We start from the raw sequence: 12945 nt of genomic DNA, 5'->3' as shown, positions 1-12945 counted from the left end.
TTAATGCAAGTTGTTATGTTGCCCTTTTTGTACCTGTGCTGTCTGGATTATTGTGTTGATTTTGATTAAACATCGCAAAGAACTTCAACTTCTCTCTTGCCTGGATGTGACGGCATTATGTGTAGACTACAATATATTGTAGGTTGCATGTGTACAATATATTTAACATAATCACCCCATAATCTCAAACTTTAGGGCAACAGAAATATCCATAGAGTCAAGAGTAATAAAAGCTGCATAAAATTCAGCTGTGTCTTTTCCACGATTATGATGCTCTATAGCTTTTACTCAGCACAAGCTCCAGGATATTCGTATGTCATAAGGAAATCCTTCTTAGGCTGGCTTTGACTATATAAGTGATGACTGAAAGTTTGAAGACAAACTAGATCAGAAGAGGAAGATGGAAGCTCTGAATATTCTTCTCTGTCTGCTTCTAACTGCCTTTCAGGGTAAGATTATCACTCACTGGAGAAAACTGCAAAACGTATGGAACAGATGCTAGCTTGAGCATCCTGTTTCATTCAAATAAATCATTTTTCAGTTCAAAGAGAAAAAGAGAGAAAAGACATGTTCGAAGTGAACGAATGATATGCTTCACATTGCATTAGATCTCATGTCTGTTTATCATATTACAGCAACCACTATTGGATCGTGGACAACATGTAAATATTCTTCAACATTCTTTATACTTTGGGACAATGATTTTATGCATGATTTCATATGATGTTGAAACCTGAATTCACATGATATATTTATTTTGTTTTAATTAGATGACCAGCTGGATTCCACAGAAGACCCTAGATGTATCTATCTATCTATCTATCTATCTATCTTGTGCCAAATTTTATGCATATAAATCAAGTCATTTTGTAAGCAACATTTGGTGAGGGCATTGCACCAGAGTACTAACAAGCAGTATAGTTATTACGTCATTACATGTCTGTAAGATTATCATACCTTTTTCTAGTTTCCTGATTTAGGATGATGATTATATCTTTATATCTTTCTCTCTCTGCTAGCTTTCCCCTCCTGCAGGTATGATTGTGGATTCGACCTTGGAAGCTGCTCGTGCAACTACAGCTGTCACTACTATGGCAACTGTTGCCCTGATTATGACAGTGAGTTCATCTTGATCGCACAGAAATACATTTTGCTGAATCAAATCATAATTGTGGCAATATTTTCCTCCTACTTCAGTTTTAACCCTTCTCTTTACACAGACTACTGCTCATCACCAACTGAAACTACAGGTACCAGGGACGAAACAACATTAACAGAAATAACAGGTGTTTCTGCTGTTTATTCAGATTTAAATTACACTCATGAGATTAATGGCATGATTAATGGCATTTAAATGTACAATAATCACCAAAGCAATTATGCGGCTTTTCTAACCAAATATACACCAATATATATTTAACACAAAAACATATATCCCAAGCCTATTGATGACTTTATGAGTAAAATCTGTTTCTCTCTCTACTGTAACAGGTCCGTCCTGCATGTTTAACTGCGGATACAATTTCAGCAGCTGTTCATGCAACCACGACTGTCAGTACTATAACAACTGTTGCTATGACTATCACTGTAAGTTCTTCAAATACAGGTGAAACAGTCTAACATAAACTGTACTAGATGATGTATAATATAATATATAATTTGTCATGCACAAATTTATTTTGTATTGTGTTTTGAAAAATGATCACACTGTCATTTACATCCAGTGAAAGTAACCAGGGGATTCACTTGATTTTTTTGGTAATTTGTTATTAACATGATCCTCCTGGTTGATACTGATCCAGTTTTATCTCTTTTTCTTTATTCAGGGTATTGCCCAACATACACAACATCAGGTACTGCTGTCACCAGTGTTTTGTAATGCTTGAGCCTAAATTCATATAACATTTGTATCTGATGACACTTGTTTGTTACTATATCTGTAATATTGAACACAATTCTCTTTTTAGTTCCTCACCCTGAGTGTGGAGGACACCTGTATGGTTCTGGGCTGTTTTCCAGTCCAAATTACCCAAACTATTATCATGACAATGCCTACTGTGTGTGGTATCTCTCTGCTCAGCAAGGACAGAGGATCTTCCTGACATTTGCTGATGTGCAGTAAGTGAGAGATCAGTGGTGACTGGTGCAAAACTGGTGGAATAATTTGTTAAGTTGATGAAAATATAATTTACATTCACTATCATTTAACTATATACTATAATTTATTAAATTATTGTACAAAAGTTATTTGTGCTTAATGAGTAGTCAGATTTTTTTCTTTACAGTTTTTTGTATGCAGTGCCACTAAGAACCTGCATGTGGAACCAATTCCAGATGGCTCTTTTAATTTTTCTCTGGGTCACAATTCTGCCTGTTTCTTTCAGATTGGAGCGCTGCTGTAACTGTGACTACATCACAGTGTATGACGGCTCTTCCACTGGTCATTCACAGCTGGGAAAGGTCTGTTTTAATGACACCACACACCAGGTGTTTCACTCTTCTTCACGATACTTGACTGTTGTCTTCAGAAGTGACTACTCTGGTGTCAGCCATGGTTTCAAGGCTCTTTTCACAAGCTCTCTGACTGAAGATCAAGGTAATGCCTTGAGGAAAAACTTCTAAGGTCTATGTAGAATACCTGTCACATGTATTTCATCCCTCATTTGGGGGAGTATTTTTAATTAAAAAATATTTTAAAAGGAAATGCACACAAGGATGTAAATGAACATTTTTGTCTTGTTTTCTTAATTTAAATCAATACCTTAAAAGTACATGAAAATATGAGACTCTTGTATTGCAGGTCGTGTGGATTGTTCCTCAGACAACATGGTCATTGTCATACAGAGATCTTACCTGAACTCACTCGGGCTGAGTGCACATGACCTTTATGTAGACAACCATCTTTGCAGACCAACTGTTAGCTTTACTGAAGTTAAGTTTAGCTTCCCTCTTGACACATGTGGGACGTCCAAAGAGGTATGATATACACATGTGAACAAATTGAAAATTTGTATATGCCTATCAGCTTTTAATGCTTGAATTTTCTTTCTCAAGTTACTTACACACCCTAACTGTATGTGAGCTGATGAGACGCGAGGTAAACAGATCCAAGTGCAAGCTTTTATTTATAAACATGGTCAAAATGCAGGCAGAGTAAAACAGTGGCAAACTGATATATAGAAGACAAGACACAGAGCATTCTGGTAAACAAGCAAGGGTCAGTTGAAGGCGAACATAATCCAACGGGGCAAAACAAAGAGAGATAATCCAGGTACAAAAACAATAGTCACTGCATGTCCAAACAGTGTTCGAACGACAAGACGAAAGGGTTAATCTCTTAAATATAGGCAACTAGAATTGGCATAGACTAGATAGCACTAAGAGAGTGATATACTGTAAACAATAATCAGCTATTTGAGAACGATCTGAATGGGTGAAATATAGTGTGTGTGACTAACACCAGGTGAGTCCAATCAGTGCAATGGAATGTGGGTAATGCAGTCCAGGGAGATGTGCAAGAGTCTGTGTGGGGTGAGTCACTATACTAGAACAGCAACCTCTGGTGGCAACTGGACAGATCACCACAGCATTCTTGGGAGGCATGTTTACCAAACAACATTAATTACTCTTTGCCACTCTTTTCCTTTAGATGATGAATGGTTATGTGTCCTACACCAACAATGTGCGGGCCTCTCAGTCTCAATCAGGTGAAATCACCCGTCAGTCACATTTCCTACTACGTGTGGGCTGTCGAATGGAGCCAGACACAATGGTGCAGATATTCTACAAGACCAGGGAGAACATCAATGCCAACATCACAGGAACGGGCCGCTTCAATGCCAGCATAGCCTTCTACACCTCCAGCAGTTTCTACCAGCAGATTTATGACTCTCCATACGAAGTGAACCTGAATCAACTTCTGTATGTTCAGGTCAAGCTAAACAGGCCTGACAACAGTCTGGATCTCTTCCTGGACACCTGTGTAGCGTCTCCAAATCCCAATGACTTCAAAGACCGTTCCTATGACCTGCTGCGTAACGGGTGAGATCTTTGCATTCTTAAATGCAACTCTTTTCAACATCATATCATATGTGACTGTAGAATGATTTGGGATCATAGGAAGCATTAGTAAGAGTTCTGTTCTTCCTAAATACTGTATGTTCTTGTACTTATTAGCATTAATATTTTGGCTGTAGATCAAACTGCATCCAAATAGTTTTTCTCTTCTTTTGCAGATGTCCAAGAGACAACACATATTATTCATACACCAGTGGTGAATACTACTACGCTCAGTTCAGTTTCCAGGCTTTCAAGTTCCTCCGGACTCATGCCTATGTGTACCTGCAGTGTAAGGTGATCATCTGCCCTGATAACGATTACAACTCTCGCTGCCGCCAAGGTTGTCACTACCGTCGCAAGAGATCTCTTGACAGCACCTACCAGACCAAAACTGTTATGCTGGGGCCAATCAAACTCAAAGGTGAGAGGCAATTAACAGATACCATTTATACTGAATTTATATGTTAACACTGAGATTTTCCTAATTACTGTCCACTAATTTCTTAATCTGTCAAGGACTAAGGCGTGATGTGAAGGATTCAGAGAAATCAAAGGAATGAACTGGAATGGAAGGAATGACATGATCATCTTCTTAATCATCAACTTAATTATTACTATTAATTAATCTTTATTAACAACTCAGCAAATTATTCAAAACACAAATTGTATTTCTGCAAATCAATAAATCATTGTTAAACAGCAGTTTTTGTCATTAGTTTATCCAATTGTGTTTATATTGCCTTTATAAAACATGAAGCATGATGCAAGGTACAAAATACACTCATTCAAAATACATCTCATTCATAACATGTTTTGTTCTCACCCAGTTACATTTGAATGTTTTAGGAAGTTCGGATGTTATTGATTTCTATATCAACATTACTTTTTGGAATGAATAAAAGTAACACTTTACTTTAGAGACCAATTCACACTAACAACTAAGGCTCTAAATAGTACTAAACTCTAAATAGTATTCTGTGCTGGTCAGTTACACCAATGACAGAACAGTTAGCGTGCTTTGCTGAAACATGGTATTTGCTTGCGAAAACAATGGTGGTGCCTTGCATGGAAACGTGCAGGGTGGTACTATTATAATAAGATCCCCTGGTTACACTTTACTTTAATGTGTCCTAGTAATGATATATTTAAGTACTGAATTTATTAACTACATTGCACTTAATATTAAGTTTAGGGGTTGTCTTAGGGTTGTATTGTTATTATAATAGTAAGTACATGTCACATGTACTTACTATTATTACCGATCTCCTTTCTATGTCACAGGGGGAGTGAAATCTAATGCGCTCATTATTTCACAAGCTTGAATAGAAAGGTTTGCTTTTTTTTAATGGGTTAATCTGTTTTACTTTTCTAAGTTGGGACCCAATTATAGCACTTCAAAATCAGAGATAACCCATATCAAAGGTTTAAAAACATATGACATCTACAGTACATAAATACAAGGAGTGCATTTCGAAGAACTTTTAGGAATTTTTCCAAATATATTTCATGGAAACCAATGGCAGTTTTTAATTTGAAGTTATACTTTTAATGTGGGTCAATTGTGGTCTAAGAGTCAGGCTTGTACCTCAGAGGTTGCAGGTTTGAGTTTCAGGTCCACGAGGGATTGATGGTGTGGGGGGAAGGGTTAACCAGCGCTCTTTCCACCTTCAGTACCATGACCAAAGTGAGACCCTTGGGTGATTCTGATTCACCATACTTGGCCACAAGTGGTTCTAGTGGACTAGACCTCATGGACTAGAGTTTGTTTTTCCCACACATTCGCTGACCTAGTTTCTGTCTCCCTTTGATTGTGTCATTCTGTTCAGGTGTGTCTTGTCAATTACAATTACTTGCCAGTGTATTTAAATCCTAGTTTGCTCTCAATGTTTTGTCCAGTGTTATATAAGTCTACTGTGGATTACCTGTCTACCTACCTGTGGATTTACTCTTTTTGTGTATTTATTAAAAGACTATTTGCCACCTTCTTAGTGTGTTTATCTTCGACATCATACACATGGCACTAGTGTGTTTCTAGTTCCTCGTTCCTGTGTTTAGTTTGACCTGTTTGACCTTTGACACAATTGTTCTGGCGCTCGTTTGCATGGTCACAGAAGATGACTCCTGCACTTTTAAATTGATCTCTGTGAATTTAAAGAAATAGCTCACCCAAAAATGAAAATGACCCCATTTTTTGCTCTCCCCCAAACCTACAACTATCTTCTTCAGACGCTATCACACACAATTATATTGAGCTTGGGAATGCAGCAGCCAGTCTGGGGCGGTCATGTTAGTCATCTGTGAATTTTTTCACGATTTCCCATAATCATAAGCAACAAAAGTGTAGATGTACATAAAAGTAAAATTCATATAAGCATATAAGCTACAAGATGAGTTATGAGTGCTTTAACACTAGCTAGACTGACTGTGCTCATTTAGAGTGCGTGCTTTCACTGATGCTCTTACAATTCAAAATGGGGGAAGAAAATATGTATATTTTTTAAATTATATATATCAATAAACATTCTTAATAAATACTAATAAATCTATATGAACTACCCAGAAAATTTTTCTAAATACAAATTGTATTTTTGCAATTCAATAAAGCATTTCAAAACAGCTGTTCTTTTCAGTGGCATCTGCAGTTTATATTCAGAGGCCTATATATTACTTTTTGGCTCAAATAAAATATTAAAAACATAAAAAATATGCTTAAGATGTCTGCACTTTCCTGTGTAAAAGGCGTGAGGGAAATTTTATTATTACTTGCAGCTATCATGAAACTTGAAAATAATAAAAAATTATATCAAAGGTTCTAAACAGGCAAGAAAACAAATTGACACTTTTAAGGAATTTTCATTTGTTTGTTATGGACACCAAATTTTCTAATTGAGTGAATCTTGTTATGTTAGGCACTATATTAGACTTATAGACTTATAGGGATAGACTTATACTGTAGTCTTTACAATAGCACACATTTTATAGACACGGTCTTAAGAGGCTACAAAACATTCCACTGAACAGACTGTACATCTATGCCTCACAGTCTCATTTTATTGATCTCAATTAAATATGTGTGTGAGCATGCTTACAAAAAATAAATGGATGAGCATGATTTTAAGTTGTTGTGAGTTAATTTAATATTTGCTAACTAATTTCGAAACTTATTGCTAAATAATATGCAAACATTTCCTAAATGAGACTACACGGAAGGACTAAGTAATAACATCCCTATCCCGCACATCGATTTTGTTTGGAATACATCACAACCAGGATATCCTACATAACTGTGGAAACGAAACAGCTGAATGCAGTATGTATTTTACATCTGTTGGCACAAAGTTTGTAATAGTGGTGTGATTAGAGATTACGGTACAGATACAGTAAATGATACAGTTCTATTTTATTTAGTGGCAGTGCTGCGTTGCTTCAGAACACATTTGACTGAGTGTGAACACATGATGTTTGTTACGAGAGAGAGTATGCAGATATTTGTAAGGAAATTATATAAAACACCAAATTCTGTGTTTCATATCATTAGCATGATTGCTCTCAAAGTTTGTATCAACACATACACAGATACATTAATACAGAGTCAATTGTAAGGTAGCAGCCATTATAATATTAGTAGACTGTCTGTTTTACGTCTTCTAACACTTTATTTTGATGTTTCCACAACATACAACATACTGACTACCAGAAACTTTGGAAGTATATGTTAGCTTATCTTACTAACTCTAAACCTACACTAACAGTCTCTGAGAGACATGTAGTTATAAATTAATGAGAATTAGCTGACATGTAGTTACAAATGTACTTATAATTAGTAGAATGTCTAATGTGGACTATCAAAATACAGTGAAACCAAGAGTAATAATAAATGTTCAGCTGTATCACTTCCATGATTATGCTGCTCTATAGCTTTTTCTTAGCACAGGCTCCTGTATATTAATATGTCATAAGAAAATCCTTCTTAGGCTGGGTTTGACTATATAAGTGATGACTGAAAAGTATAATATAATCACTCCATAATCTCAAACTTTGTGTCAACAGAAATATCCATCAATTAATACAGAGTCATGAGTAATAAATGCTGATTAATATTCAGCTGTCTTTTCCAAGATTATGCTGTTCTATTGATATGTTTCCATCAGAGGCAGCAGTAGCAGGATATCAATGCAATGAGGAAATCCTGCTTTTGGTTTTGAGTATATAAATCATGGTTAAAAGACAAACTTGATCAGAAGAGGAAGATGGAAGCTCTGAATATTCTTCTCTGTCTGCTTCTAACTGCCTTTCAGGGTAAGATTATCATTCACTGGAAAAAAAACTGTACAACTTATGGAACAGCTGCTAGGTGTCATCATATGTTTTACTAAAATTATTTCGCAGTTCAGAGAGATGAATTTGTAATCATAGATAAAAAAAAAAACATTACACATAAAGAAAGACAAGTATTATGTTACATTATTTTGTGCCTATTTCATATTACAGCAAAAATAATTGAATCACAGACAACAGGTAAATATCCTTCAAAATTATACAATGAAGAACATGTTTTTATATAACATAGGAAACATAAAGACACTTTGTTTTTTTTTTTTTTTTTTATTTTAGGTGACTGGCTATATTCCACTAACAGTTCTTCAGGTATGTATGCATGTTTGTATAGCATTTAGAATTACTTTATTCAACTGGGTTCTTTCTTTTTCTTTTTCTTTTGTAAAAATGTCAAATATTTTTTATTCTCATTTTCTATCTTCATAAGAACCATGTGGTGGCTATATGACTATAAAGCTATGTATAGTTTTTTTTAAATAAGCTTTCATTGTCAATATATGATATGCTGCATGACTCCTATTAGTTATGTAAACTCATGTATTAATTGCACAAACAAAACATAAATTATAATTAATATTTTTCCCCTTTTTTTGAGGTTCTTGTAATGGTAGCTGTGGCCATTTTGTGGGCGTTTGTGCATGTGACAACGTCTGTCATATGTATAGGGACTGTTGCCCTGACTATGATGGTGAGTTCCTCTTCATAATAAACTCATTTCTGTTTTAAGCACCGGTCATCAAAATTGTCTAAAATGGTCCATACTAACAAGTTCTTTCTCATTTTACTCAGACTATTGCACAGTGTACACAACATCAGGTACAGCTATCACATAATCAATACCTGAAATTATACATACAGTTTATAATATAATTGATTGTGAAGACAACACTTGAATTACTCTTTTTAATGATCATTTGAATAATTACACAGTGGCTCCCTCAGATGACCCCTGCTTCAACTACACTGTACTGGATGATCCTTGGAGAGCCACTGACTATCGGAATGACTCAGTCACAATGTGTGACAGGAATGTGAATTGGTTTGGTTGGTATCGTCTCTTTATTCATGGCCAGAGTGTCCACATGCCAGACACATGTGTTAATAAGCAAAAATGTGGCACTCATGCCCCACTATGGTTAACCGGAGGACACCCAAAAGTTGAGGATGGAGTGGTCACCAGAGGTGTCTGTGGTCACTGGCACAATAACTGCTGTTATTTCGCTTCTACTCCCATTAGAGTAAAAGCCTGTCCGGGCAATTATTATGTCTATGAGTTTGTTGAACCAAATGGCTGTCCTTTGGCATACTGTGCAGGTAATCATATTTAAATGTGACCTTCATACACCTAAATTTGTGTGTCTCTTTATTAATAACTAGTTATTAAAACATTTCTTCCAGATGTGGGAAGCAGCAACACCACAAATACAACTATTGCTCCAGAGACAAACTCTTCTGGTAATAGCCACACATAAGTGATATAATACATTAATTTTCAAATCCGTTGGCTACATACTCGAACAATCAACTTGACATACCTCAAATATCTTAGCCTCTTGTCAAGGACACCTTTACCTATTGATCAACAACTATTTTCACATTATCTATTGTGCCAATTCTGCTCAGTTTTTCTCTTTTTTAACATGCCTGGACAATGTTGATTGCATCTGATGCCAATTCCAGTTCCTCACCCTGAGTGTGGAGGACACCTGTATGGTTCTGGGCTGTTTTCCAGTCCAAACTACCCAAACTATTATCATGACAATGCCTACTGTGTGTGGTATCTCTCTGCTCAGCAAGGACAGAGGATCTTTCTGACATTTGCTGATGTGCAGTAAGAAAACATGTCATTGATTTAATTAATGTGGAAGTAGTGGAATTTTTGTTTGCTATCTATAAAGTTACAAGCAATCATTGATTAATAAAAACCTTGTATGTATACCTTATTTCACATGTAAAATTTAACCTAATTTTATTTCAATGTTTAATATATACAAACTTTTATATTAAAAATATTTCTTGAAGCAGTGTTATTATTGAGGGTTTTTTGTGTAGTACCATGAACAACCTGCAGGTGAAACCAGTTATATGCCTTGTATAAAACTAAGGTTAAAATGTCTTAAAAGCTCTATTTCTGTTTCTTTCAGATTGGAGCGCTGCTGTAACTGTGACTACATCACAGTGTATGACGGCTCTTCCACTGGTCATTCACAGCTGGGAAAGGTCTGTTTTAATGACACCACACACCAGGTGTTTCACTCTTCTTCACGATACTTGACTGTTGTCTTCAGAAGTGACTACTCTGGTGTCAGCCATGGTTTCAAAGCTCTTTTCACAAGCTCTCTTACTGAAGATCAAGGTAATGCCCAGTGAAATAACACTGAAGTATTACTTTTAGATGCTAAACAGATTATAATAAATATTCATGCATTTAAATACTTTAAATGCACAAAAATACATTGAGGGGATGAATTCTTTTGCTCCGAAGGTCGTGTGGATTGTTCCTCAGACAACATGGTCATTGTCATTCAGAGATCTTACCTGAACTCACTCGGCCTGAGTACAAATGACCTTTATGTAGACGACCATCTTTGCAGACCCTCCATTAGCAGTACTGAAGTTACGTTCAGCTTCCCTCTTGATGCATGTGGGACCTCCAAAGAGGTATTATCTACAGATGTGCCAGATACAACATGTTTACAGTGCTGATATAAAGGGTGGTATCTCTGCATGTTTATCACACAACATCACTCACTCACTCTCTCTCTCTTTTCCTTTAGATGATGAATGGTTATGTGTCCTACACCAACAATGTACGGGACTCTCAGTCTCAATCAGGTGAAATCACCCGTCAGTCACATTTCCTGCTACGCGTGGGCTGTCGAATGGAGCCAGACACAATGGTGCAGATATTCTACAAGACCAGGGAGAACATCAATGCCAACATCACAGGAACGGGCCGCTTCAATGCCAGCATAGCCTTCTACACCTCCAGCAGTTTCCACCAGCAGATTTATGACTCTCCGTACGAAGTGAACCTGAATCAACTTCTGTATGTTCAGGTCAAGCTAAACAGGCCTGACAACAGTCTGGATCTCTTCCTGGACACCTGTGTAGCGTCTCCAAATCCCAATGACTTCAAAGACCGCTCCTATGACCTGCTGCGTAACGGGTGAGATCTTTGCATTCTTAAATGCAACTCTTTTCAACATCATATCATATGTGACTGTAGAATGATTTGGGATCATAGGAAGCATTAGTAAGAGTTCTGTTCTTCCTAAATACTGTATGTTCTTGTACTCATTAGCATTAATATTTTGGCTGTAGATCAAACTGCATCCAAATAGTTTTTCTCTTCTTTTGCAGATGTCCAAGAGACAACACATATTATTCCTACACCAGTGGTGAATACTACTACGCTCAGTTCAGTTTCCAGGCTTTCAAGTTCCTCCGGACTCATGCCTACGTGTACCTGCAGTGTAAAGTGATCATCTGCCCTGATAACGATTACAACTCTCGCTGCCGCCAAGGTTGTCACTACCGTCGCAAGAGATCTCTTTATAGCATCTACCAGACCAGAACTGTTACGCTGGGGCCAATCAAACTCAAAGGTCAGAGGCAACTAACAGGTAGCGTATAATTTTGGTAACACTTTAGTATAGTAACCAATTCTTGCTATTAACTAGTCACTTATTTGCATGCCTATTGGCTAACATATTGGTTATTTATTTCTGACACATATATTCTGCATGACCAAATTCTACATCCCTAATCCTATACCTAAACTTAGCAATTACCTTACTAACTATGAATAAACAGCAAATTTATTGAGGCAAAAGTTGTAGTTAACAGTTTGTTAATTGTGAGAACTGTACCTTTGTGACCATCATTTCTAGTGAATTTGTATTCATTTTGAGGCTTTTCTAATGACTGTCCATTCATTGTCAAGGCATCGTGTAAAGGAGTCTGAAACGTCAAAGGAATGGAACAATCATCTCCTCAATCATAACTTTAATCATTACTATTAATCAATCCTTATTAACCACCCAACAAATAAATCTTAACACAGATTGTATTTTTGCAATTCAATAAAGCATTTCTAAACAACTGTTCTTGTCTGTGGTGTCTCCAATGGTTTATATTCACTTGTATTCCACTCAGTGTTTCTACAAGATCTCTCAGAAATGAAGCAAGAGAATTCAAGGTACAAAAGATAAAATAGAATTAAAAAAATGAAATAAAAAAAAAAATTACTAGTTGGGTATTTAAATTCATTTTTGGAGGACACAGAGTAAGAAATGTCAGAATGAAACAACGATCCTAAATCATAATAAAGAAAAAAAAAAAAAAGAACTCAATTCTTGATTTTGAAAAAATGTTTTTTTTAACTAAACCCCTTTCAGTGTTAAACAGTATTTGAAAAACTGTTGCCTGCTAAAACCAGTCATTATGTTAAAGAAAATGCAGAAACATGCAACTAACAGGATTTAAGCATACCCAAGTCATTACATAGTATACATGATATTTGTTTTAACTAGAGTTAAACTTTAT

General features: G+C 36.1%; 2 protein-coding genes across 2 annotated transcripts; both read left to right on the top strand.

Annotated features, from left to right (window-relative positions):
- The first annotated feature begins 318 nt into the window (after window positions 1-318).
- LOC122362315 (deleted in malignant brain tumors 1 protein-like) lies at window positions 319-4761 on the top strand. Its single transcript, XM_043263738.1, has 13 exons — window positions 319-449; window positions 636-662; window positions 771-803; window positions 1020-1118; window positions 1221-1286; window positions 1492-1587; window positions 1827-1853; window positions 1968-2118; window positions 2385-2596; window positions 2801-2976; window positions 3650-4041; window positions 4236-4480; window positions 4576-4761. Exons 1-13 carry the CDS (start codon window positions 401-403, stop codon window positions 4617-4619), a joined length of 1617 nt encoding a protein of 538 aa, XP_043119673.1. The 5' UTR covers window positions 319-400; the 3' UTR covers window positions 4620-4761.
- A 3524-nt stretch (window positions 4762-8285) lies between these two features.
- LOC122362314 (CUB and zona pellucida-like domain-containing protein 1) lies at window positions 8286-12502 on the top strand. Its single transcript, XM_043263737.1, has 13 exons — window positions 8286-8358; window positions 8551-8577; window positions 8674-8706; window positions 8993-9085; window positions 9187-9213; window positions 9328-9711; window positions 9796-9852; window positions 10078-10228; window positions 10542-10753; window positions 10883-11058; window positions 11175-11566; window positions 11761-12023; window positions 12344-12502. The coding sequence occupies exons 1-13, from the start codon at window positions 8310-8312 to the stop codon at window positions 12352-12354; spliced, it is 1875 nt and encodes a 624-aa protein (XP_043119672.1). The 5' UTR covers window positions 8286-8309; the 3' UTR covers window positions 12355-12502.
- Window positions 12503-12945: the final 443 nt, after the last annotated feature.

This window comes from Puntigrus tetrazona, chromosome 17, assembly GCF_018831695.1.
Source record: "Puntigrus tetrazona isolate hp1 chromosome 17, ASM1883169v1, whole genome shotgun sequence".
Taxonomy (NCBI): domain Eukaryota; kingdom Metazoa; phylum Chordata; class Actinopteri; order Cypriniformes; family Cyprinidae; genus Puntigrus; species Puntigrus tetrazona.
This window is presented reverse-complemented; position numbering and strand designations above follow the sequence as displayed.

Coding starts and splice junctions, on each gene's coding strand:
- LOC122362314 (XM_043263737.1), top strand. CDS start 8,310: ATGGAAGCTCTGAATATTCTTCTCTGTCTGCTTCTAACTGCCTTTCAG. Junction 9,214..9,327: donor CACAGTGTACACAACATCAG/GTACAGCTATCA, acceptor ATAATTACACAG/TGGCTCCCTCAGATGACCCC. Junction 10,754..10,882: donor CTCTCTTACTGAAGATCAAG/GTAATGCCCAGT, acceptor TTTGCTCCGAAG/GTCGTGTGGATTGTTCCTCA.
- LOC122362315 (XM_043263738.1), top strand. CDS start 401: ATGGAAGCTCTGAATATTCTTCTCTGTCTGCTTCTAACTGCCTTTCAG. Junction 1,588..1,826: donor CTGTTGCTATGACTATCACT/GTAAGTTCTTCA, acceptor TTCTTTATTCAG/GGTATTGCCCAACATACACA. Junction 1,854..1,967: donor CCCAACATACACAACATCAG/GTACTGCTGTCA, acceptor TTCTCTTTTTAG/TTCCTCACCCTGAGTGTGGA.